Source organism: Kryptolebias marmoratus, linkage group LG15 (genome assembly GCF_001649575.2).
Source record: "Kryptolebias marmoratus isolate JLee-2015 linkage group LG15, ASM164957v2, whole genome shotgun sequence".
NCBI lineage: Eukaryota > Metazoa > Chordata > Actinopteri > Cyprinodontiformes > Rivulidae > Kryptolebias > Kryptolebias marmoratus.
The window spans coordinates 10655626-10683056 of NC_051444.1; the positions used below are offsets into that span (position 1 = coordinate 10655626).

The 27431-nt window shown below is 39.7% G+C and overlaps 1 protein-coding gene across 1 annotated transcript in view; it reads right to left on the bottom strand.

Moving 5' to 3' along the window:
- Positions 1–27431, bottom strand: part of elp4 (elongator acetyltransferase complex subunit 4) — a 49628-nt gene that overhangs the window by 20317 nt on the left and 1880 nt on the right. Inside the window, exons 3-9 of the mRNA XM_017440575.2 lie at positions 24154–24275; positions 22739–22873; positions 21168–21304; positions 18445–18529; positions 15640–15828; positions 11714–11822; positions 9572–9678 (exon numbers count right to left, since the gene is read on the bottom strand). Coding sequence (XP_017296064.1) covers positions 9572–9678; positions 11714–11822; positions 15640–15828; positions 18445–18529; positions 21168–21304; positions 22739–22873; positions 24154–24275 — 884 coding nt within the window. The remainder of the gene's footprint in view (positions 1–9571; positions 9679–11713; positions 11823–15639; positions 15829–18444; positions 18530–21167; positions 21305–22738; positions 22874–24153; positions 24276–27431) is intronic.

The window sequence follows — 27431 nt, forward strand, 5'->3', positions numbered from 1 at the left end:
GGGGGGGGGTGTAACGCTCCAAGGACAGTAGGCACGCTAGGGAGAGGTGAGCTGTCACCCCCCATTACGATCACTGCCAGAGCTCAAAAAAGGGGGAGGGGGAGGAGAAGAGCAGGCAAAAAGAAAAATTACCGGTTCCTCGCAAACCGCCATCTAGAGCCGTCCTCGGGCCTCAGAACCCTCAGTCTACAACTGCCCCCTGGGAAACACTTGCACGCAAGTCCTCCTCATCCCTAGCAGGCGGTGGGACATTTGTGTGTAGGGGTAGAAGGAGGGCGTTGTGTGTTAACTTTGACTGAGTAAGCAAAATGTAAGGATTTTGCTTAATGAAAGAAAAACTGTTCTCTTATCTGCTACAAAGTGACGAAATGAACTAATATTCTGAAAGACTGGGATAAAAACAAAGCACTGCAATGAAACAGAGAGTATCTTACAGCGATTTCTGTAATTAAAGTTTAAAATGAAGGAAAAAAAACGAGCACTTCAAGAGCTTGTGTATGAAGAGTGAGATGAACGGCTTTGCGTGCTTCAAAAGTGCTGTTTAAAAATTATTTAGGATGACACTGAAACTATTAAAATGAAGTCACTCATGAGCTGAATGCATAAAAGACAAACAAAATGTTCAAGCTTATTATGTGACGTGTAACACAGGGCAATACAATTTGCCAGCAAACAAGAAGCTTGCCTCAGATTTGACCTTTTGCTGCCTTTTGTGTAAGTATAGCTGGGCGCTGCTTAGGCACATTTTGTTCACCAGATCCCACTCCTAACACCCCTGTCACTCAGCATCACTCATCATGGCTGGGAACAAAGAGAAAGTTTGGTTAAGCCACACACTGAAGTATTCTCCCACCCAGACCCCTCATCGCCTGAACCTCTACCTTCATACATTTGTCTGTGTGTGTGTGGTGGACAGTGCAGACACACAAACTGACAAATGCACAAAGAATTTTCTTTCTATCTTAAACACAAACCAACGAGTCACATTTGCTCCCCAATTCATGGACGGGGTCACAAACTTTTCATTAAAGAGCATCACCTTGCCCTCTAACGGTCCTTTTGAAGTGCAGGCTTGTCCTTCGAATGGCCCTCTGACTCATCAACTGGGTATAATTAAAGCCTATTCAGGGGTCTATGTGTGTCCTAACTATCCTCTATCAACTGACTGGGCTTTTCAATAGCCACCTGTGAACTCTGGAGGAAAAGGACACTTGCCCTCGTAAAATTCATGAGCACTGTACCATTCAGCACCCGGCCAACACCAATTTAAACAACTCTGTGTTGACTGTCGGTCGAGTCCTTCTTAAATGCGGCCACAATATTTGAGGCAAAGATTAAGTAGCAGTGATTAGCTGAAACAAGTGTCTTTATGATGGAATGAAATGATCGAGATCTACTCTTTTTTTTTTTTTCCAAGTGTCCAACTTGGCTTTTCAGTGACAAAGAGTAAGAAGATACTATATTCAGTAAAAAAACAAAAACACACACAAAACAACTTAACATTAGAACTTGTGTATTTACAGATATTTGCTTGTGAAGAATTGGAAAAACAAGGTCAGACTGTTATACCTTTATTCACTACTCTGTGTTAAACATACAAAGATGGAGGGAGAGGCCAAATATATCTACACCAACCACCCAAAAACATGGGTGGTTAGGTGTCTCAAAAAGTGACAAACACATATCTAAATATATCTAACAACTCATGATTTCCCAATATGTTGCTTCAAAGGAGTCAAACTTTCTTGTAATCTCCTAGAAGTGATCCAGATCAATAGTTTCTAGTCTTTCTGCAAACCTTCAAATATTTTCTTTGTACTTTGGCTGGTTCTGCACTTATTTTCTGTAAAATCCTTGTACCTGACCATGGCAGTATACTGCTTATTGTGAGCTTAAAAACTGAGGACAGTGGATGAATGGAGAACAACAGAAGAAATGCCAGGGCTAAAAAATATCTACAGCAGACAAACAATATCTGAAAAGAATGCCTTTAAGAAATAAACAAAAAAAGGGGACCTGACACAGGACTCCAAGAGCTGCATCCTCCTTCACTTGATCATCTGTCCATCTGTCCAGTTGTCATCTTATTTTCTTTGGAAATCAATTTGTTAGTGCCAAAATATTATTTTCTGTGTCAAATTATGCTATCTTTGGACTATTTATAAATTCAAATTAAGAAACTGGAACAAATTGTGTCTTTGTGACAGGTTGTTAATAACAAACTGCATCTAAATCTAATCTCATTACAAAAATACACTGAATAAAAAAAAAAGAAGCACACACAAACAAACAAACAAACCAAAAAAAAAGAAATAAAATTAAATGACGAACAAACACTTGTCCTCCTGACCCCACCCCCCTGAGGACACAGAGTTGTGAGAGTGTGGGAAAGTTATTTTTAGGAGCCATGCAGAGAGCCTTCCTGAGTTGGATGCTCCTGGTCCGGATCAACATTCCACCTTTGAACCGCTCCGACCATGGAGCTGTTTGTGCAGAGGACGGCAATTTTAACTTTCTCTGTGGGCCGACAGCAGTGAGGACACTGTTTCCGTTTAAAAACATAAAAAAATACTCCCCGAATTCTGTCACTACTCTGTCAAGTCTCAATAATAATATTAGTCATACTTCACTGCAACTTTAAATTAGAGTGAAAAAATAGTTGGGTGTTTGATGAAACTTTTTATATATAAAACAACAACATACTATTATTAGTGTATGCATGATTGCAAATTGGCTATCTTGTGCAGTCTATTTCACAGCGTGGCTTATTATTCAAACTTGTCCAGAATAAGACACTCAATATAGATTTGTGATGCTGCTTATTTGTTTTTTTTTACGTTCTTGTTTAGACTGAAAGCAAACTATTAAACAAACTCAACTCAGATTTAATAAAACTTAAATACAAATCATAACCTCTAAGCAACAGAAGTTTTGCACAGTATTTAGAGAAAATACACTCATTTCCCTCACAGTTTTTGCAGGACTTGAACAAAAAGTGTATGAACCTAAGGCAAAATTAGATCAGATTCTTCAAAAGAAACATAGTAAATAACAATAACGAAAAAGCAGAAATACAACTTATAAAGTACCAGGGGACCTTTGCTTAGCCAGTCACAAAGATTATGCTAATAAAAGCACATCTGAGGAGAATTACAGTACCCCTCAGTGCCACAAGACCCCATGGATGTGGGGTGGCATGTTCGGTATAGCCTCTTCTTCTTTCTCTAATGGGAGCTGAAGACAACTAGGGCTACTTTAATCAGGTCTGAGTCCAATGTGGCCAGTCTAGTCTGATGGGAGCGGAGTGGTGCATGGATTGTGTTAAGGGTTCATTGCTCACTGATGAAACAGTTTCACTTTCAGGGCGAGTTCAGGCCGACCACACACTTACACAGTGTGGCAGGAGGAGCAGAGATGCCCCATTTTGTTTGGCTTTAATACTGTTGCCTTGAAACAAACGTTTCGGCGTTTTGTTGATATTGTACGGAGGGAAGTGCATGTAGTTGTCACAAATATTCCTTCACTGGGCTTTGACTCAGCTACTGCAAACAACGACTGCAGCTTTTCCTCCCACGAGTTAGGCAATAAATGAACAAATCATTAAAACAAATAATTAAAACCATTTATTCATCCAATTTTGTGCCCACGATAATTTTTAAACCTAGATTTTGGTAACATGGAGACATTCCCACTGACTTTACATCCAACTGGCCAATTTTGCAGCAGACATTTGGACTTGAAAAAGAAGGGAGAGCACAGGTGCAGTAATGAGGGCTGTATTCCATTTAGGGGAAGTTTTGCTTGTAGGCATTTTTTTTTACAGAACAACAGCTGCAGAAGTGGAAGTAGTCCTCGTTTCCACTTGTGTGCTTTCCCTTACTCTTTCAAGTCAAAATGTCCGCTGTGAAATAGGCCTGTGAGCTACACCTCTGCTACAGTCATTTTCGCACTACTACCATTAAAAATTACCATTCACTATACATTCGATAGACTGTATGTAGGTTTGATTATCTTATAAACAAAGTAAAACAAGGACGAGAAAAAACAAAACAAAACATTTCTGCAGCAAATCCATATCACGAACTTGAAAAAGTACCTCAGCACACAATAGCAACCCTCTACATGTCCAAGACTCAGCAATAAAGAGGTTAAAAATTTGCTCCTAAGAAATACACGTGTGTTTCCTGAATAGATAAAATGCATGTTAAATAATACAAGCAAATCTGATGTATGTTGTGAATTGTTCAGCTGAGGAGTACGATCGCGTGCCACTGACTGACCTGTGCTAAGCCCTCCTCTCTATCTTTTTTTTTTCTTCAGACAAGCACAAGCCATAAGCACACCTCATTCCCAAATGCAAGAGAGGCTGATGCGCACCAAGGAAGGAAGTATAAATTATTCATTTGAAATATTATTCCAAAAGGTCCATTCCCACCTTATTGTCATTCACTGGGCGAAGTAGGTGTTACGGTTTGGTGTCTTGAGAAACAAAGGGACTTTTTCTTGCAATCTAGTATGTTTAAGATTCACATTTCTTCTATTATTTAGATGCATTTTCTACATCTGTCTGCAAACAATCATTTTGCTTGAATATTAGAAGTAAACATTCGATGAATAAGTGCAGTTCACTCTTCACATTAGTTGTTTTCAGAATTAGTTGTTGCATGATTTTAAGCCCCATGCATTATTGGACATGTGAAGCAAACAAACCTAAAAAGACACACCCTCCGGAGTCACTCGCTGTCTCCCTCATTCCACATTCTGAAACTCCTCCTTTTGCCCCTTTTTATTTCTCTCTCAATAAGACGCTTTGGTGCCTCTGAGGAAAAGCCCTCATTTTAATTAGACCTGACCTGAGAATCACTTAACTGTTTCTCTCCGCTTATGCCTTCCCCCTCCTCTCCAAGCGTTTGCTCTGTTCCTCACATAGGTCCATTAACACCCTTCCCTTGGCACCCACAGGCTTCAACAGGGGGCAGACACAGGAGTTGTCTTAAAGACGTTTTGAGGACATGCCAGGAAACATTAAACCACCTCATACACCTCGTTCAGATGCTTTCAGTTCAGCATCCTCTTCCTCTTAAGTCTTCTCCCGAACTTTACCTTCATCTTCATTTTTGTTTGCTTTTACTTGTGTATGTACAAAATAACTCAGTTGACTGAAGCATGTCTCAAATCAATATGTTAGAACGAGGAGCTAGTTGTTGGGCATTCTCAGTCTGAAAAACCATATTTGTTTAATTATCATCAAATATGTTTAATACAAATTTTGGGCTGGTATTATATATGTGCTTTTTTTTTCCTTGTATCATTTACATGTGTATTCACCCCCAAAGCATTATAAAATATGCTCAGCGGCTGTGTCTGAGTAACAAATCCATGAATTTCAAAGTCTGCCAGATATCAAAATCTGTACAGAGAATAATGAAATTCTGCAAAATGTTTCATATCTGTTCAATCTTTTTTGCAGAGGTTATTTTATCTTTCAGTGTAAACAGCAAAAAAAAAAAAAAAAATGGCATTCTGACTTCCCTCGCACCATAATAAAGGATGATTGGTCTGCATTCGAGCAAAATGAAAGCTAGATTCAAATGACCTCAGATTTTGTTCCATGTGTGCTCTGCACTGCCTCCCCTACTGCAACAACAGAGTGGTCCCGTTCTTGTGAACAAAGATGTGAATCTGTGAAATGAGGTCATTCTGAGATCTTGGCTTTGAATGTGACTGTCATCACAAGTCATACTCCTCTTTTGCATTTTTCTTTTATTAATACTTCTAAAATAACTTTAAAATGCTATAAAATACCACTCAAAAAAAAGCATAAGCATTCAAAGTAAAATGTTCTGGTGTACAGCCTACATAGCCATAGTAAAATGGCTTCCAATTGGCAAACACGTCTCCAAACAGACTCTCTAATAGAAGACTAATTTGGCACAAATCCCTGTCTTACACTGTATTTGACCCTGTGACCTGCTTTTGGGACCCCGGTACCCCACAGGCACATTGCCTGTCAGTTTAAAGGGTCAAGCAAAGGTAAAGACAATGTAATTGCGTACCATCTGCATTCTTTGGCGTTTCATCCTCAAAGCATCTTGCACTGAGAAACTTGTGACGGAAGCCTGCGCTGGCTTAAAACGAGTGACTGGGAAATTCTCACGCACATTGCGTGCTACAGAAAACACCTCAAAGGACGTGCCTTCATTTCACAACGCATATTTGCATGTGCTGCTGCATCACTGTCAATATTTCTATGTGTGAGAGCAAGCGATGTTTGTATGTGTGTCTGTGAGTGTGTGTTAATCTTGTCTAAACACCTAACACTCCCCTACCTGCTCAGACAGGGCCATGGGTTAATTCTGGCTTCAGGCATTATGCCTAATAACTGCTCATCAACCGCAGCTTGAACTCTCAGAAAGTCAAGCATTTCTCTGGCAATCTCAACCGACAACAATTAACAGAGCATTGAACAAATTGAGTACAGAGAATGGTTGTACCAACACCAAGCTCTTGACTGTTAAAAACAATTATAGATGATTGAATTTATAAAAATGCCCTTATTAAAAAGGGTGTACTGGCAAATTAAGACTTTCCCTCATTCCTAAAGTACTAAACAATGAAAGAATGAGCAAAACAGCAGTTAAAAATTAGTTACCAGCCCAAATCCACGTGCAGCTGACATGCAGCTGCCTGACCCAGCTGGTGAGAAACTAGCGCTGTCAATCATTTGTCATTTACCACAACACACAAATTATTCCAGATAGATCAAATTTAAAGCTGCTTGCTTCACTGATTATGAAACGTAAAAGCATGATTCAGAAGTTAAAAGGAGCATATATCAGCCGGATGTGTGGAAGAAGGCTGACCAGTGGAGGGAAAGATCCATCCTTTGTGGCTTCAGGCGAAAGTCTTGTAGATTGAGTAAATGAGATGATGAGCAGGGATGGTGTGGCCTGTCACATGTCTGACAAATTTAATTGTCATCTCATATGTCAATCAGCTGTCCACAAAGGCAGTTCGACCAACAGGTCAAGCGCAGTTTAAAATGATCTGCATAGTCTGAACCTAACAGTGGTCTGGCCTATGATCTTATGGGCAGATTTACCTCTCCTACAAGGGACTTAAAGCTAATATATGTTCATTCCTTTGTGACATTTCAGTCTCAGGTTATGCACAAATTAATTGCAGACAATCACAGAGCTGGAGTACATACACAAGAACATAATAGGGATTAAAATAAAATGAGTAATGTGTTCTGGCTGATTTGATGCATGACTTAGGATACGATGCAATAATCTCTTGGAATTTCCCTGACACGTAAAAATGTGTCATAACCAAAGATTTTGATTGACATTTTATATGAAGGCACTCTCTTGTGTCAGTAATTGCAGCTACTTTAGAAAACTAAAAGCGTCTTATGTTGATGTCACTCATTTTCTTTCTAAGAGCAGAAGCAGAATATGGTTATCCCTCAATAAAAAAAGGGTTTTAGACAAGAAAAGTAGACAGGGCTTAAACTTAACAATGGACTGCTGAGATATATAACAATATATTCAGGTCTCACAAATCAACAAGAACACTCTAATTCAAAGTCACTCATAAAGTGAGCCCAGTACAGAGGAATAATGAAAAGAACGATTCAACATAATGGATCAGATTCAAAACCTTGATTGCAAAAGAAGCACCATTTTCCCTGCTTACCAACAAAAAACAATTTATACAGTTTGAATTTCTTTTTGAAGAAGTATTTTGAAAAAAGATCAGACTCAGATACAGTATCTTTACTGGATAGATGGATGGAAACAAGGAACACACAAGGGAAGAACATAAAGACAAACCAAATGTTTATATAAATACTATAAAAATACATAGATTCTACAAAAATACATCAAAAGAAACAATAAACCTTTTTATAATTTAATATGTGATGAGGTAAAATGCAAAAATGTGATTATAATAGAAAGTTACAAAAAAATCAGGCCTTACTTGATGAAAATTTGGGTTGAAATATTATTTTTTTTCTCTTATTTTTCAAACATTGTTAAGTGATTGAACAACTGAAGTTGTGTATATGTGTGTATCTGTTTGTTTTTCCTTTTGTCAAGCCAAACTGTGTTTTATACCAATTTCCACACGCTTTATGACTAACTCCTTACTACTGTTGACTGCACACTTTTTGTATAAAGAAGGCTGTATAAATGTATAAAGTCCTTTATTTACAAAAATAAGTGAATTGCTGCAAATAGATTTAACATCCATCTTTAAATATAAGCTACTGTCTACAATTAAAAGGTAAAAACCATTGACTTTTACTTGCCATATTATTTTATGCGGGAGTGGTTTAATAAGGGGTTCAGGAAACGGAGGAGAGAGCATCAATGCACCAAAAGGATGGCAGTAAAGTGGAGAGTGACAAAAAAAGTGCTGATTGTAAGATGCAGTGAAATTTGGGGGGTAGGGTGGGTTCTTCGCTCTTTCCCATCAAACCCTGGCTGAAACAATAAGACTCACTAAAGAGCCAAGGACCACAGGATGTGATAAGGTAATGATAATGTAATGAGGACCAATCATGAGCCTGAGCTAAGAGAAGGGCCTCTTAATTTGTCTCCAGAGCAGTAGTTCAGTGTCACGCTGATATCTTCGAATTAGAGTGATGATGTGACGCATACAAAATAAATTCATCTTTTGGCTCTAAATAAGAAACAAATCATAAATCTAAATTCCTTAGAAAAAAAGAGGTCATAAAAAGTGCTATAATAAGTATACAGACAGTATCTGTCTACATGTGTTACCAGTTTTTGAAATGAGATGAAAGGTTTAAAGCTAATAAACAAAATTGTTTGTTAAAAACAAACAAAAAGAAAAAAATAAAATGATTACCAATAACAAAACTAATACTGTATATGTATATATTTTTTTCATTTGTGTGCTTTTGTTGGGTGATGTCAGCCTGTGTGTCTCCAATAATGCAGCAGTCGTTGACCACCGTGCTTCCATTTAAAGTAACTTATGATCCATGATGAAAAACAAAGTTACTTTTACGGATCTTATTCTTATTAGTAAATAGAAACACAGCAATTTGTTTTAATTATGCAGCTACATGTATGCATGAATACCATGACTACCAGCCAATAAATAAGGTCAATAAATATATAAAAATGTGAGTTATGGTTTACTCGATCAGCAATCAGTCTTTCTTCATAGCATATTTATGAAAATAGACAGTTTTCTCACTCTGTTGCCTCCTGACTTTACACTGCAGAGGCAGTGGCAGAAACAGAGTACAATCAATAGTTTCACCTTTTATTTTGCCACCCAATAAGAGAAGAAAAGGAACACAGCTGGTAGAAAGTTGCTAATGGGTGAGATTTTTCCTTATCATCGCTATTTAATTTCTGAAGAAATATGAATGCCAATCTAATAATTGTAATAGATTACAAATAATACATTTTTCACCTAAATCAGTCTGTGGTTTTAGGATGCAAGCTGCAAAATAAAAAACTGACATCAATAAATAAAAGGTGATGACACACCATTGAAGCTGTGGTGTTGAAGAATAACTTTGACAATTTACCTCAATGGAAAACTGTTTTCTCTTGAGCTTAAAGGCCAAGTCTTTGTGGTCTGGGAGTTGGCTCGCCAGACAGTTGAGGTGAGGCACCTGGTGTACGTGAAGCAGGCCTGCAAAGGACAAAAGGAGAACATTAAATGTAAAAATGTTTATTGGTGCATAAAAAAAAACCATAACAAAACTTAGTAGATGTTCCTGCCCCAGGCTACAGTTTACGTGTGCTATCTTATGTCAATAATAAACCATTTTGCTATAGATTAGGGGTGTGCTTTCTTATTTATATGTAAAAAAGTAAAACTGAATTACATTTTTACTTTAAAATCTACATGCAAGATTCCATATGAATAATTCCACGTCTCTAGATACCTAACATCTATTTTAATGCTGCAAAGCTATTTTCTCCAGATTTTTTTTAAGCTTGCTTTTATAAAGAAACTTCTCAGAATCCACTTGCTGACTATAAAAATTTGAAGAAGATAATATAATGCATATTCATGTAGTGGGCTGCATTATACTGCAATGAACCGAGGACCCGCTTTAACAACACATATCATACAGACAGATATGAGCAAACTCCGCTTGCAGAGAAAAACAAAGTCTAAAACTGTTTCAAGAAGTAGTCATTTCACAGACAGTTTGCAACATTTCTACTCTCTAAATATCTTCTTAAGGCCTGGAGTAAAGATAAAGTTTATTTTTTTAACTATTTTAAGTGAGAGAACATGCACTAGAACTTTCTACAAAGGCAAAAGTCTGGAAATTTTCCTTAACTCACTGCTCCTCATTTTATTTCAGCACAGTTGCATTTCCACAAAACTGTATCTGTACTGTAGATGTGGGGCGGTATAAATAAGTGTGACACAGAAAAGAAGAGATCGAGGGAGTAATGGAGAAAGGAAGACAGACAGAGAAAGTGGGGGATGGTGGGTTCTCTCCTCCGTGCACTTGGGTGATTTTCCCTTGCCTGATTTGCAGTGACAGGCTTCCCAGCATGCTTTGAGCAGCCCTGAACTGCTGCCGCAAACACGCACGCACGCGCAGTCGCACGCACGCTCACACTCGCACCAGATGCGTTGGCACTCATCAACGCACATCAAAACAATCACACACATAAATGTATTTCATAACCCCACCAGAATTTGTACAGCTGGTTAAAATGGGGCAAAGATATATTTTTGAACAGAACATTCAAACAATATCAACTGCGAAATGCGGCAAAAATATTTTGCAGCACAAAGTGATTTTAGAACATGATGCATGGCTAATTCTATACGCTGTGTGAGGTTTAAGCAACATGCATTTACAATGCAGAGAAACACAAGAAATATGTAGATGAAACAAATTTATGCCACTGAATATTTTCAAACTCATCTCTTCATGTGTCATAACTGGAGAGGGGAAATAGACAGAAAGGCAAAAAAAAGTGGGAGAATTCAAGAGGCAAAGCTAAAAATACCTCTCTGGTTTTTACTGACCTTTATGTGTGGAGAGTGATAGAAAAGAGGAATGTGAGGAAGAAGAAAAGAGAATGATAAAACTGTGCAGAAAAAGTGATGATGAGGACCGGGGGAGCAGGAACAAACTCTGTTGACCGCCCCTTCTTCGTCTTAGTTTCTTTCACCCCAAACATCCCTTACTGGTGTCCTGTCTCCCTACTGAAAGCACTGCCCTCCATTTATTAGCAGAGCATGCTGGCCACAGAGACATTGAGCGAGGGATAGAGAGATAGAAGCAGAGAGGAAAAGAGAATGATGGTGAGAATATCGATTCCCTAGTGTTGGTCTGCTCTGCTCCAGAGCCTCAGGGGTATGGGACTGGGGATGGAGAGTGGGCGAGGCGAGAGGGAGAGAGCCTCTGCTGGAGGGGGGGTGGAGGCAGGGATGGAGCGGGTGAGGGTGCAAGGGAGAGAGGGGTGGTGGTGGGGGGTGTACAGCGTGGCAGCTGAATCCCCCCCGGCCTGTCTACTGAGGAGCACGTCTGATTGAGCAGCAGCACACTAACTCGCACTGACAGCCTGGCCTGCAAGGGGGCTGCCCTGCCTCCATCCATGGCCCAGCCCCAGCTTTAATGCACTGCCTCTGTGTATATGTGAGGATCTCTGATGGAAAAGGAGACTGAAAGATAAGCAAGTGTGTGTTTTCTTACCGTGGTAGTCTTTGTAGAGAGGGTTAGTCTCTCTCTCTGAGCCTTTGAATGATTCCAGGGCGATGGCATTGTCGCACAGCCTGGTTATGCTGCCCATTAGAGCTCTGTCCTGTAGGATCGAGCAGGATCAAGATTAACGGAGGGGGAAAAAAAACAACACAAGCAGGTAATTAAAAGCCTCCTGACGGGCAATCAGTGTTGCAATTAAATTAGGTCATCATTTCCTGTGGCCAGGTCATCTCTGCCCATGGCTTTTATGTGAGAGAGACAAGGTACAAGAGTCACACAGGTCAATGTACGGCAGTCAAATGGACATACACATCACATCCATTATTCAAGAGAAGGAGAACATTTAACCGAGCAACACGTTTACATGTTTTAGCTTATAACATCTCTGACAAAAAGGCTAATTGCTGGTGCAAAATCTGAAACCGGTGCAAAGCAGGGCAAGACTGAAGAGTGGCAGCATTTCAGGCTTGGTGTGGAGAGCTCCCCCTACTGGTTAGGTTAGTGACAAATGAGAGGCGAAAACTAGACTAAAGAATGAAAGGGAAATATAGGTAGAAAGTAAAAGGAGCAGAGGGGATGGGAAGGAGAAAGAGGGACATTGGGACAGAGGGAGAGGGGTGTCCTGCATTATTAATCGCTTTCCCTCTTGAATCATTCACGTCCTCCTCTCTGTGTCGGCTGCCACCGCCTAATGCAGTTTTCATGCCTTCATGTCTTTTCCCCACTCTTTCTTCGTTCCTTTTCATTTTTGTCCTACTTTTAAAGTAAGCATATCCCAGCAGTCGGTCCCATCGTCACTGAAAGGAGTATCTTAGGTAACCTTTGTGCTGCAATTATAGCCAGTGTAAGTTTGGATACAACAAATTATTTAAGAACATTAGTGGCCAATAGCAACCACGTGAGAAAAACGCCAACTCAAACATGATCTGTGTTGCTCTGTGAAGGCCATAATGACTCTTCTCGACATACTTAAAAAAAGAGATGCAGTTTCTTGGCAAAGAGTCAAATCTTTCAAAGTCAGACAAATTTAAAGTGTCTACTACAAGCAGCCCAGTAAACTGGCAGCAGGGCAGAATGAGGTCAGTAAGACATGCATGTGGTCAAAAGCTCAGATTATCCCAACAGTAAACTTTTTGTAACATTTTATTAGTTACCAATAAATAGCTTCAACAAGTTGTTTCTGTTCTCCACTTAAAGTTCATGCATGCTGAAAAACTTGAATCTATTCAAAGTAAAGATACTGACACAAAAAATCAAACAAACAAAAGTTTAATACATTAGTCAGGTATATCATATCTAGATATCAAAACACGATGTATTGTTTTATTTCTACAATTATGTAAATAAATAAGCTAAAAAATGTAAATAACAATATGCCTCTTGAAAATTAAACATTCACAGTGATTAAGTAATAAACAAAAGTCCAATAATTTTACAGATTACAAATTTGATGTGATACAGAAAATTAAATTTTAAGAGAGATATTAATTTGTCATGGAGAAAAAAAATCTAAAGACAAAATGCCACATGGTCAATGGAGGCATTTCTGAGCATTCAGACTTTTTCTGACCCTGGAATAATTAAGCTCTTAAGTATCCCTCCTCAATCCATCAGCTATTTGTGCCTGACTTTTATGAACACACATAAAAAGTTATCCCATTTGATAGCATATGCAGAAGTTAAAAGCTGGTCATAAGTTTGCAAATTTGCAGGACAGGACTGTGTCACTAGAAAGCATGTAAAGGGATTCTATGAATATATTAGGTCAGAGACGCAGTGGTCTCCGTCATTTTCAACTCAGTTCAGTTTGGACTGTCCGTTGGAAGGCCAGCCTAACAGAAAAATTAAATCATTTTATTAACCACAAAATTGAAAAGAAAAAAAGAAAAAAACATATTACAGACCAAACCAAAGAAGTAGCCTCTTGGGGAAACAAAGTCAAAGTTCTAAAGAGACTAAGCTGGAGGCTGGACCTAAACATCAAAGGAAAAAGGTTTGGTAAAGATATGAAAATGGCTGTGAACTAACACAACCCTGCTGAACTTTAAATGTTTCTGCCAGGACGAGAACAACTCCCAGAGAGAAAGAAATGACAAGTTTGAAAAAACATTCCCAAGATTTCCTGTCTCTGCTGACAAAGGTGCTTTACTGGTTATAAGGGAAGGGCCTGAACAGTTGGGTAATTGAGAAATGTCAGTCATTTATTTACAAACAGGCTATAAATATATTTGTCTTTGCATTTTTGCACTTTGTTGTGTGAACATCCATAATATCTGTTATTTTCCTATATTATGCACACACATCATATTCCATAGGCTGAGTGTTCAGATAACAGTAAGAAAGAAAAACATCTATTTTAAGAGAAGCGCAAAAAAACATAAATGGTGAAAACCTGAAAGCATCTAAAAACCTTTTGATTTGCACTGTATTTAGAAGCATTTTCAGAAGAAATGTATTTCAAGTTTGTGCATAAACTGGGTGTGGTTTCAGGATATAGTATGAAGAAGGAGAACCAAGCTAGGACATGCCTAATTAATGTTTCAGATGGGCTGTGGCACTAGGCTACTGTGGGGAGGCTTTCAGTGAGTTGCTCAGCTTCCTAAGCTGCTCAATAATGGATCAAGTATTGTAGACTAGTAGCTGTGGGCTAGCTGGCCGAAACCTCACTATTTCACACAGCTAGACCACAGCAACCAGTCTAGACAGTCTTCCAAAGGCCAAACTCTCATAACTAAACAATCTATACTGTAGAAATATGCTTTGCCAAAATGTCAGTTGTTAAAATATTAAAAGGTACTGTTTCTATCAGGTCGAGAAGAGCAAATTTCACACATTGGTGATCCCAGTTGATCAATAAAACCCTCTAATACAATAACATCAAGTAAAAGTCATATTGGTAGGCTAATCATAACATTGTAACATAACAGCCGCTAATTACCTCCATGTTGGCTTCGTCACCAAACACCTGATTCAGTCCAAAATTTCCCCCTCTCGTTCCCCCCCCCCCATCTCATTCACTTCTCTCCCCAGGGTGGAGAAGGGGGTTGGGGGGTGGAGACAGATTAAGGGTTGGGAAGCCTGTCCAGAGTGGGACAGGGGGACCGCTCCCATCACAGCTGACATCTGCTAGTTAGCCACTCTACCTTTTTTGACTAGGCCAAGCCGCCGTGCACTGTGCGTGTAGGCCCGGAGCCAGAGCGTGTTGTGACAACACAGCTGTTCTCCAAGTTAAGCACTGACCTATATCTTTAAATAAAGGGATCGCAAATAACGCAGTATCAATGCTCTTGTGAATGAGTGCTCTGAGTGGTTAAAGAGTGGCCAGGTTAGTCCAGTATAAAGATATAAGGCTTTTGTGGTGAGAGTGCCTCGATGGCTGACTGTCTGGGGGAGGGCTGTGGTTTGCCATATGCCTCAGCAGATGACTCCACCTTCACACTGAGAGGCCAGACTGGACACAGACACACGGACTCATAGCCCACCCCACAAACCCTACCCCACCCACAAACTGCAAGAAGCAGTTTTTGTAACAGTAAAGTGTCATGAGCACAAACACAGAGCAAAACCTCTAGTAATTAAAATAAAAACATATTTAGATGCCCATTAATGAGTCCACTCAATGAGGTCGTTTAGGGAGTGATGTAAAAAGGAAAGAGATCCCTTGAAGGCCTTAGTGATGGCAGGCTGACAAAGCAGGAGCCCATGGGCCAAAGATCAACTCGTGCACAAAAATTTTGTGAACTGCAAATCACTACTATCTGTAGATATGAGTCAAATTAAGTTCAGTGCATCCTTCTGGTGGAAACTGAAGGATGATAGTTTGGGACACTGTCCGTTATATATTCTTTCACACAAGGAACAATCTTTGTCTGCGAACTCTGACAATCTGTTTATATATGCTTCAAACACAATCTTACCTGGATGAGATGAGAAGGTACAGTAACCACAGCAACTGACAGCGATGACCTCATTAAGGCACGCAATCCATAGAGAAAGGTAGTAAGGGCGTGACGGTGTTTAGGGTTGTCATGGCAACTCAGGTCATCCCCCCACAAAGTTGAGCCAAGAGAGTGAAGGCCAACACGCAAGATATTACGTGACTTTGACTGTGAGAAGCAGAAAGAGGGGGAAACAAATATGTAAACATTTCAAAAAAGTAAACATGTCACATTTTACTAAAGAACACAGAGTACACACTGTGTAAAATTAACAACCAAAAAGTGCATAAACTTCAGTATGATCACTAAACTGCTTTGAAGCAATTTCAAAAAGGTGTTGCTGTCTTAGGTTGTATTTCTAAACTCCGGGTGAGAAGCACTGGACAGTCTGCTCACCAGCACAGACGATTGGAACACGGTTCCCAAACGTGACTGGACACAACTGCCCAATCACAGAAGCCATCTGACACATGGACAATGGACCTGTCAGACAGGCTTCCAATATGGCCGCCACCCAGAAACCCCAGCACATTCTTGGCACAGCAGCTCTGCTCTGCAGCCAAGGGGGCCTGGGTAAGGGTGGAGTGCCTTGCCTTGAAACCCCGTTACTCCACCACAAGGGATCAACTGTAACCAACTCTGCCGAGGACAGAGAAAAAGTGGCCAAACAGGGCTGGGATATATATCACAGAACCTCAGATAATGGAGGCGTTTGTCCAAACTGTGAGAGGTTTCTAGCCTTTTCGTACAATTGCCTTTCATTTGGAGTTTCTTTAGGATTGTTCTTGATTACTGAGCAGAGAGCCAAGAGCGATTCACAAAACCCTGGTTTAAAATCTACTCACTTTTCGTTTGTGTCCAGCCTTTTGTCTTCTTTAAACCTCCCCTCCTATTAGGGAGGGAGGTTTAAAGGTTTAACTCTCTAAAAAATCTCTTCAGCTATACTCAGCATTGCTTCCTTGCCCAAACTTTATGACCTAAGCTTCATTTGGATGCGGAGCATTATCAAAAGGGATCTAGGAAAAATAAACGCCATTGTTTCATGGCGGTTTTTAAAGTTAACTCACAGTTTCCCAAAAGACTTTCACGCTGCACTTTACAGTCACTTCTCTTCACATGATATACCATCAGTGCTACATCTCTGTACATCCATTTGCTGGAATGTTTGCATTATATGTATATAAAAGGCATAGTCACAACAGGACATGTCCTTTCTTTGTTGAGCAGTTTTTTTTTTCTATACAGGTCTCAAGAGCAACAGAATTAAAAATCAATTTCTGTGTTTAAAGCCCAGCAGGAGGCAACTGCAGTAACATGACTGTTGCTGTAGCAATATCAGAAAAGGAGGCCAAAACTTAACTCCTATAGTTTAGCCTATAGAAAAATCAGGGAACAGAGCCAATAGAGTCTAGCCAAGGACCAGAGGCCATCTCATATAGACTAAAACAAGTCTGGGATCATAACAATCAGACAATTTCTGATGTTTCTCGCTGCTGTTACAACCATCTGAAAAGTGTCCAAAACCTAAACTAAAGACAAGACAAATCCTTGTTTTTCATTTAATATTTACAAAACACCTTTAATATTTAGTTTGCATAGTGTTAATAGTTCACAAAATCTGAAAAACATACGAGTGCATTCACCCTATTATCCACATTGGGCCTTTTTTGTGCCAGCGCCCATGTGGCTCTGTGCTGGTCTGCATTCCTGGACTGTGCCAACAGCATGTCAGGTGGTCACACTGCTTTAATGATGTCAGCAGTTAATCTGGTGTTTGAGTGACAGCTCTCGGGAGGGGTAGTGGGGGGCAGAGGAGGTAAACCTCATGTGTGAGTGACAGGGGGAGAGGTGGCTCCAGGTGACAAGCAGAGGGGTCATAGAAAGTAGGTGAATAAGGCACACAGCTATGTAAGCTTGTGATCATAAATAGATACGTTTTCATGCTGTCGTGACAAAAAAAAAAAATTTTTAAGGATGTGGAAAGTTTAAAGGAGGAGGTTGCATACAGTGTATTGTATATTTGTTGACATAATAATTGGCTCTGTTTCAAGCTTAAATATACACATTTAGTAAGGAATGCAGCATCATATATGTTTTTGGCATTCTGTAGAGGATTAATGAATACTAAAAAGATATACAGCAAGTCAGACACACAAACTGCGACATACAAATCAAACTGAACAGGTGAGATTGAGGTTCAGACCTAAGTGGTTGAAATGTGAAAGTCACATAAATACACATTCTGCAATTATTTTATACTTGTGTTGCTTTTGTAGAATTGCAGTCATAATCAGTTCACTATAATATTTCAAAAACAATAATGCTCTGCTTAACAAGACCTATAGTCTTAACTGGGTTTTCCATGAAACTGGATCTTAGCCACACAAAAGTCTACATAAGCTAAAATGAAATACATTTATGATAACAGAAACTGACATGTTTCAAATTTCGCTGATAGAGGCTTCTGTTATTGTAATCAAGAGTAATTACAAAAAAAAAAAAAAGCTCAGTTAAACTTTATCTGGTTGAATAATTTGAGCAGTGATCAGATTTATCATGGAGTGATTGCTGGACTTGAGCAAAAAAAAAAAATCTTGCAAAACTGCTTTGTCTGCTGTTTAGCAGTACCTTACTGATATATAAAACAAGGGCTGCTTAACCTTAAATGCTGTCTAACTATTGGAGAAATTACCAATCTGAAAAGGGTTCCTTAGAATAAGGGGGGAAAACATCTCAGTCTGAAGGAAGAAAAAAAAAATCATAGATTTATTTAGTTCTTCTTACCATGGGGGCTGCCAAATCAAAGCCCTCTTTGTGTATGACCTCCTGAAGTGACTTCAGTAATGCAGAGTAAGACTCAAGCATGGGACTGGAGAGACAAACAAGGACACAGTAAAGTAAAAAAAAAACAACAAAAAAAAACATCAACATCAGGAATAGGCTCAAAAGTTTACCTAGGATGTGTAAACCATCACTGGAGCATTAAAGAAACTGGACCAAGCTTATCACTGCTACATCCTAATCCTCAATGACTGCAGCATGCTCCTCCTGACTGTGCTTTTCTGGAGCCACCGAAGCAGACAGATGATCCATATCAAGAGATCCAATTAATTTATTTGGTTGATTAAATTACAACATGACTGGTTCTCTGTCAGCTCCCTGAGGATCTGATTGTGCCGAGACAGACAGACAGATGAGATGCACACATGCACGTACGTATACACACCGAAGACGAGAAGTAGGATTAATGGGCTGATATCTAAAATGAACAGAGAACAGCATTTTGGTGTTTAATCAAGGGTAAGATGTGCACCACTGACAAGGGGCATACAGTACCATCAGAGGAACATTTAGCAACAGTCAAGGTGATGGATGACTGCCGAGCCCCCCTGTGAACTTCTAGGATGGCCAATAATAATGTTAACCCCATCTTTTTACACAGGGCCCTCCACTTAAGAACGCCTCACCATTGTAATGACCACTCTGTAGCGACTCTCAGTGGGCTGCTATGTCAGCTGTCAATTCAACCTGCAAGCTACAAAAGCTGATACACATAGGTTGGTCACACGCCAATTGCCCTGCATAAAGAACAGAAATACACCCTTGTGTTGATTACACTTGGCCAAGTATATCAATGAACTCCATTTCAGTTATCCAGCACAACAATGGTGCCTCCTGACCCTGCTGTGGCTAATGATAGAGCTGGATTGGTGAAAGAGGGACACCTACCCTTCACGGCCTCTCTGCCCATGCCCAAACTGAGCTAAGGGGGGGAGGCTGTGACGGTGTGACAGGAGGTTGCCTCTGGTTGGCAGCCATTGTGTGGGGCAGCATTGTATTTTAGCTACCCCTACTGAGCACTGCTCATTCAGGTACCAAAGAGGTCTAGGTGCTTAGCTACGGGGGCTAGAGCATCGGCTAATTAGGATCATACACAGGGAAACGTCTTTATCTCAGCCTTCCTCTTTCAGCTTGGGAAGAAAGATGAAGGGGGATGCTTGGTCTTAAACAACAGGATCTGTATCACCTAGAGAGCAATTTGTGCCAATTATGCCTTCAAGTGAAACGGAGCAATTTAACAGCTAGGGTATCAACATGGGGCAGTGGACACGTGCAAGGGGGAGTAGCCTGCATTGGAGTTTGTGTGTTGCGTGTGTAATGTGCTGAGTGCGTGTACATGTATTTGTGTCGATAACTGGGCGGGCCTTGGGGCACAATGGTGCTGTGCAGGTGTAGTTTCCAGCTGTCAAAATGTCTGTAATATCTGTAACCCATTCACACGTTTCAACAGGACTACTATGTCACTTTCACTCACTGCTGAACAACACAAGGCGATTTTTAAAAAAAATCTCTATATTCCACCCATTAAATATCATTACGTTCTCTGTAATAGAATATCCAGTTTTCTCTACGTCACATGCTGCACTCTTGGAAAAACTTCAAACCGAACACCCGCAACATTTAATGTGTTTGCACAGGCGTTCTGTTTAACAGTCTCTGTTTGCTGATATAAAGAATGACGGATCCTCTAAAGCCTCCTCCAACATCCTCTGTGCTCCAGATTGCTGTATTTACCCAGCGCATGTGAGTGTGCCTTCGTGTGCCCTTGTGTGTTCAGCAGCACTCTCTGAGTAAAGAGCCTCCATGACCTCTGAACCTTAAGTACACTTGACGTAGGAGAAATCAAACAGATGCTGTGCAAACAAGACCCTTATTTGAATAGACAACCTTTCTGAGAATCTGAACAACTTAGCCAATGGCAAGAAACCTGGAACAGAAGATGAACCCGGCAGATTTTTAACAGATTTGTCTGGCAATTGATTTAGGATTTAAAATAAACTTCCAAGTAGCATTTCATGACGTGAATATTTCTTATAAACTTATTTGAATAAGTGATTAAATGTATCCTAATTTAACTTTTAAAATGGTAAATTAACTAATATGTGATTTCTTAGACAATATTCATATTATTTTATGTTCTAAATTGAATCAATGAATCTCATGACCTAAAAATATATAATCAATAGTATGGGGTTTGTTTTCTAGAGGTAATAAAAACCTTCTGTTGAAGCAGAAACAATTGCTGGATTAGACTGATGATTGACAGAACACTGATTTTTGGTATCTAATTTTATAATTTAACAGGTTTAGTCAATTTCAAGCAAGAATAATATTAGCTCGTTTGGGATTCTAAAATTTAAGAATTAATGATTCACTTCTATTTTGTAATTTTTTTTAAAAGTCTAACAGGACTCAATCCTCTCAGCTTCCACATGCTGTTTACTCGGATTAGATATATAGATGTGCTCTTTAAGTAATAACACAGGTCTGTCTTTCTGTACATGTTGGTTTACTTATATTCAGTAAACACTGCCATGTTTACTTACATGTGCTCTGTCAATGAAGTTATACAAGGTTTTGTGGATGTCATGCTTGTGTGCCTGTGTTCCCAGGATTTTATCTCGATGGTTTTTGTGCATTCTGTGGATAATGTCTTGTTGCTCTACCTGTGTGTGGTCGATGGCTGAGCGAGATGCTCTGGAAGGTAGAAGCGGTGGAACTTTGCTGCCTGACGAATTTCTGGCTCCATTGTCTTTGAGACGTCATAGTAGTGACCGAATCGGGAAGAGGACGCCAGGGCGCTCTGAAAGGATCAATAAGTCAAATTTATAGAAATAAATAGGAACAATAAATGAATGAAAAAGTAGATGTTAATATTATCACACAATATTGCTTGCTTTCAAAGTTTTTAAACAACTGGTTTGAATTTAACAGATTAAGTGAAAAATAAAACCGTTTATTAAAAGATACCTTTTTTGTCTTTTTAATGTGTTAAATGTGTGTACTTTCCAATACTATGGTAATGCAATTGCATTGTTTATGGGTCATTCCTCAACTTTCCTACAGCGGAGAAGTTAAATAACCACTACGACCAGGCTCTTAATCATTTCTTCACATAAATGTCCACTTCTGGTTGTGAATGCGAACGTGTCAGGGAAGCAGGGGAAGGCGGATGTTTTCCTGCAGCTGAAAGAGAAAGTTTTAGCTTTTCTTTCTCGATGAAACCAGGGATTCCATTGTTGGAGGGGCCCTTAATCTACTCCTAATCTGGATTAGGGCCCCTGGTGTGTCCCCCTCCCAGCAGAATGAAGGGGTCAGTGGGGCAGGGGGGATCAGGGGCTCATCTTCTCTTTGTGAGCTAGGCAACCCGCTTAGCGTTCCATCCCCGCCCTGACGGCCTCACCTTTGATCTGATGTCTTCATCAGCAGAACGACACAGTGGGCCATGCCAGGAGAGGTGTGTGTAAGGGGAAAGTAAGCAGTGACTCTTGGGGTGAATTTGGGATGCAAATCCTCTGGTGGGGCTTACTTGTGGTTTGTAAAGACGATTTTACAGGGGAAGGGGGAGAGGTGAGGAAAGGACACAAATATAAAGAAGTTTCCAGGGAGAGAGAAAGAGGGAGAGGATCCCCAGGGACACACTGTGTGCTGTTAAACCACATAGCGATATGGATTATAGACCGACGGGGGTAGACTGCAGAGAAGTAGAAGGGGAAGGTCCCCTCTCCTCAAAGCGGAAGAAAGAGTGTAGAGCTGCCGACCCTAGCAGGGGGAAAGGCAAGGATTTAGGGGAAGACAGAGGCGCAGGTCTGGGTCATAGGGTTGAGCGAGCAGACATGTCAATGCACAGTATTCTTGTTTCCCAGGCTAAGCAGGGGTGCAAGCGTGTGTGTGTGTGTATGTGTATATGTGAGTTGGGGACCAGTGAAAAGCCCACCTATTGCCAGCTAAGTGTGAGTAATCTGGTGCAGCTCTTAAAAGAGAGGCTGAGGCCTCATTCACTGCAGAAAGGAGTTTAGAGGCTGATGGGTTTAGCGGTCGAGACAATTGTCAAACCACTAAGACCAGAGATCCAGTACTGTGCATTCTCATACTAACATTAAAAGAGACACATGCTGAACTTATAATCAAAGGACATCATCACAAATTTGACTTCATTCTACTACAACAAATGGAAAAAATGGAAAATGTAAAAGTAACACTCAGTATGGATTTTATGTAATTTTTTTTGGATTACCTGTACTTTAGGAAGATTTTGATAGCGCCAGGCAATGTTCATGGCATCCAAATTGTCCGGGGGTTCACAAGGCAACCGGGGCTGTTCCACCGGTTTGTGAATAGCAACATCATCCAAGATAGGAGCTGGAAGCTCCTGAACAAGAAAAAAAAATAAAGACATGACTGTAAATTGTAAACTGTATAAATATTATTTAGTAAAAGAGCCAAAGGAAGACAGTTTAGTTTTCTGCACAGTGATTTGTTTAGTAAACAAACAAAAATAAAACTTTCAAGTGTAATAATAAAAAGTTGCTTATATTAACTATGGTGAAAGAATTAAAAAATAAAATTTGTTGAAAATTATAACAACAATGTCATCAATACACGTAAAGTATTTAATGTGTACAAGAGTACATGTACAACAACTTGGGAAAGAATAAGGATAAAGACCTTTAGAGTTAGGTGCACTGAATAAAAGAAAAAAAAACCCACTTTGATTTAATTGTTCCTGTTTAATTAAAAAACACATGAGATGTGATTTAAGCTGTATTTTTTTGTCTCTGACAAACCTTTTTTTTATTAAACTTCTTTCTTATCTATCCTGTCAATAACTCCTAATTTTATATGTGCACTTCATCTCTGCTGAAAGGTACAAAGTTATTTTGAAAGTTATATTTAATAAAAATCTCTATGCAGCAGCAGATATAATTTTATTCTAAGAAAGACAGACAAATTACAAACTGCTAAAGGAGCTTCAGGAATGCTGTGAAAATTTATTTGTTGAGCTAATGCAATCAAAAATACTACTTTTAGCTAACTTCACTTCTAATTCTACATTTTTATGTTACTGTGATACAGAAAGTGCAATTTTATTTTTGCAAATACTAAAGATCCAATATATCCCTACTGGGAATTCCCCTCTCTTAATAAGTCTTTGAAATGCAAAGAAAGGGTGAAGCTATGAACCCTCCAACTATCAATCAGTGGGAGAGAAGCAGCTCCCTCACCCTGCTCCTCTTTGCTGGGTGGCAGGCAGCTTCTGGAGCTGTGGTCCTCTTCAGTCATTGATATGCCGAGAAACATTTCAACAATGCCCCAATCATGCCGCCCTCGACCCCTCAGATACCCCCTTTGACCCTAAGACCTGTGAGGAAAGCTGGTGTCTAAACTGTACAGTGAAACCTGATTATATTGTGACAAAATCAAAAGAAAACTTTTAAAGCAGTGTTCTACATCTTTTTGTGACTAAATGACGCACAAAAGTCTTTCAAAAGTTACTTTCTGACAGAATGAGAGTTGACAGTGCTAAAGAAGGTGAACTGAGGCCATCTTGGCATCTTGGTGATTGGCTTGTCAAGTCTTGTAGTTAGCACACCACTCAAACTTTGTAGCACAACTGATTCCTATCAAAATAGATGGTACCTCTTCTCATACCTGGATAATGTCATCTGGGTTATCCTGAGCCGCTGCCACAAAAAGTTCATGTTGACACACAACTCCTTCTGCCAGAAAGTACTTCAAGATCATGCGAGAGTAGCTATCGTATCGGTCCTCCTCTAAAGAGAGACAAAAAGAACAACAATCAACATTTTTGCACGAGTAACTTCAGTGCCTAACTGTTAACAATGAGTGCAACATCTAAGATAAACATTTATTTGTTATTGACTTCTCTTTCATTAATTCAGACACCTCAGCACACATTTGGCAGTTCATGGCCACATCAGAGACGCTGACTATAATTGATGTAAGGGCCACATTCTACCTACCTTTCGTAGGCAACACGTGAAGTAGCAATCAACATGGCACATGAACATAGGTGTTTCTATCAGATGTGACTATCAGCGTGAAAAGATGACATCTTTCAGCCCTCTTGTCCATGTATTAACAATATCCCTGTCCAGTTTCACCTATCATATCACCAACCAGCAGCAGAGGTGGAGACACCTGCCCGAAGCATTTACCTGGGTCTTTCCACAAAACAGAAAGGTACCTCAGTGGTCTGGACAAGTGGAGGCAGAAGGTGGATGTAATAGTAGTGGTACTAAAAATGATTCCTGACATTTAGCTCACTTGAATCTCTGTACTTTTGTTTGCCTTTTTTAAGGATGCCATTCACAACAAGTCTACTTTTAAAAAAGTAAGTTATATCTAGAAGTTAAATTTCAGTTTACCTTGATTTGACAGAACAGCTCGGGCATTAAACAGATAATTCTATAAAGCAAAGATAATTTCTTCTAGATAGCCTTTCTTTCTGTACATAACAGCCATCCGACTATTCACAATCCATACCCCAATACAACAAAATAAAAGAAAAGAAAAAAAAAAGAAAAAAATACTATCATCATGATTAAACCCAGCTGAGCAGGGCACATAACTCTGCCCAGCATGCCACTTCTGCTTCCTGTCACTGTCACACTTTTGTAAAGATTTCATAGGCTTTTCTTCACAATGACAAACAGTGGGCACATGGACAAAGGCAGCAGTGACAGTTGAGGTAATGAGCATACAGCTGACAGCTTGGGAATGACATCCTGACGTGTCATCCTCGAACATCCGGAGAATTTCCCCCCCTCCCTCCCACGTTACCAGTCCACGTCCTCACCTACGGACTTCGGATGGCCCAGGAAATTCCACGGCTCTTCAATTTGTTGTCGGTGGGGCTCCCTGTTCTCTTATTGATGGGTTTCTAGGTCAGCAGGCCTTTGTGGCTTTCAGCAGGCCCCACAAAGACTCCCAGATGGGCCCTCTCAAGATGGGGCCTATTGTGGTTGTGTTTCTATGGGAGCTTTACAAATGGAACCTCCAGGAGTCATTAGGCTGTTGAGGCAGGGGGTCTGAGGAAGGGGTGGAAGGTGGTGGGCTGTAGGAGCAACAGGGAGTGGGGGACGGTCAGATCTTTGAGGTAGATCAGTCACTCTGGACAGTCAGAATATTGTCCCCCCCCTTTTTTGACTATGGCTTAATTTGCCTTAAAACAAGCAAAAGTTCTGAATCATATCTGTTAAAGCTGCAGGGCAAAGAGGGAAATGATGTAGGTCAGAATGTCCACTTGTATGTCTTTGGTGTACAATGTATTATTTCTAATTTGCAGTTTAGTTGCATCTGGATGCAGCATGTAAGACAGAAATTTAATAACAAAATAATGCTGGAAACACTGATACATTCAATTTAGATTTAATCATCTCAGGCTGTTTTTCAGCAAAAGTAAAAAGGTCCAATTCAAATTTTCTACATAAAGACTGCAGTTTTAAACTGTTTATTTTAATGACAGGCAATTTACTTGTCCTTATTGAAATTCTAAAAATCATTCAATGGAGTAGGAAATTACATTCAAAAGTCAAATGTAAGGTAAATTGTTTTATTTTCTTATTGTATTCTTGTTATTCATTTTTCTTGGTTCAAAATATTAACTAAGCAAACTGGCTTTGAAAGTACTCCATGACACATTTGATCTGTGAGTAACTTTAGGATTGTCTCTTTAAAAGAAAATAAATAAATAAAACAAACAAGTACTTTGCATGCTTTCTGGAACAACTAAGCATTCTTTCATTCTTGTACAGCACATGAAACATTTAGAATAATTTAATACATTTGAATTAAAAAGACATTATAACCTCAAGGAATGAAGCCATATATGGTCACTATAATACAAGCTGGGCAGCTTTGTTCTTCCTCTTGCAAAACAACAAGAGATGAGAGATCTTCAGACAGCAGCCATACTGGACTGATCCCCCTCTGGATGACAAATCAGAATGGACAGCCCAAGACACTTCAAAGGCAGACAATGACCAGTCTGATAATTTTATGTCTGTGTCTCACAAAACAGGCCATCACGGCTAAAGGGGCAGACTGTAGGAGACGACCGCCTGAAACAAACACAAACAAACACACACTCCAAACTCCCCCTCCGCCCCGTCACCGCTATTCCACTCACCCACCCACACAACAAAACAGACACACATTGTGCACACACACCGCTCTTTCAGAGACAAATACAAGAGAGAGTGCACACACACGCATTTCACCTTTACTGTGTCTCTCATTACCAGATGAAACCAACCGTACATTGATTCACAAAATGGAAGGGAAGAACGCATTAGTGTGTAATCACTGACTCCTGCATCGATTGGGGGGATGAATTAAAGGGCAAAGCAATATCATCAGTTGGTATAGGCCTTGGCTACACACAAATTACAGCTTCAAGGGGAAACATGACTACCGTAACCTTACTGTCCACCAGTGCATATAGCCTAGCCTACAATGAATGATAATAATAATAATAATACAGTAGAAGACATTTAGGCCCCTAGAAAACCCACTTACTTTTTATGTTATTCAGAAAACTTCTATAACACATCTGCAGATGAGCATATTAATTAAGGATCACACTAAAAGTGTGAACACCTGGGATTCTAACTAGAGACCTTCGGGTCATTAGTCTATTTGTCAGTCTGCTAGAGAGTAACAGATTAACCACACAAAGCCTGAGAACACATAAAAAGTAGTTGCAGGTTCCTGAAAAGTAGCCAATTTCAGTTTTAGAAAAGGAGATGTTCTGTAATGTTTGCAATGTCATCTCTGAAAGAACAATAATTCTTAAAACATAATTACTGAGAGTGGGGCAAAAGGTTTCTAAAAGAAGAAGACTAATATATCAGAAAAGAGAAGCAACCAGTTAAATTAAGAAATATGTGAAAGTATTTCTGATGTTA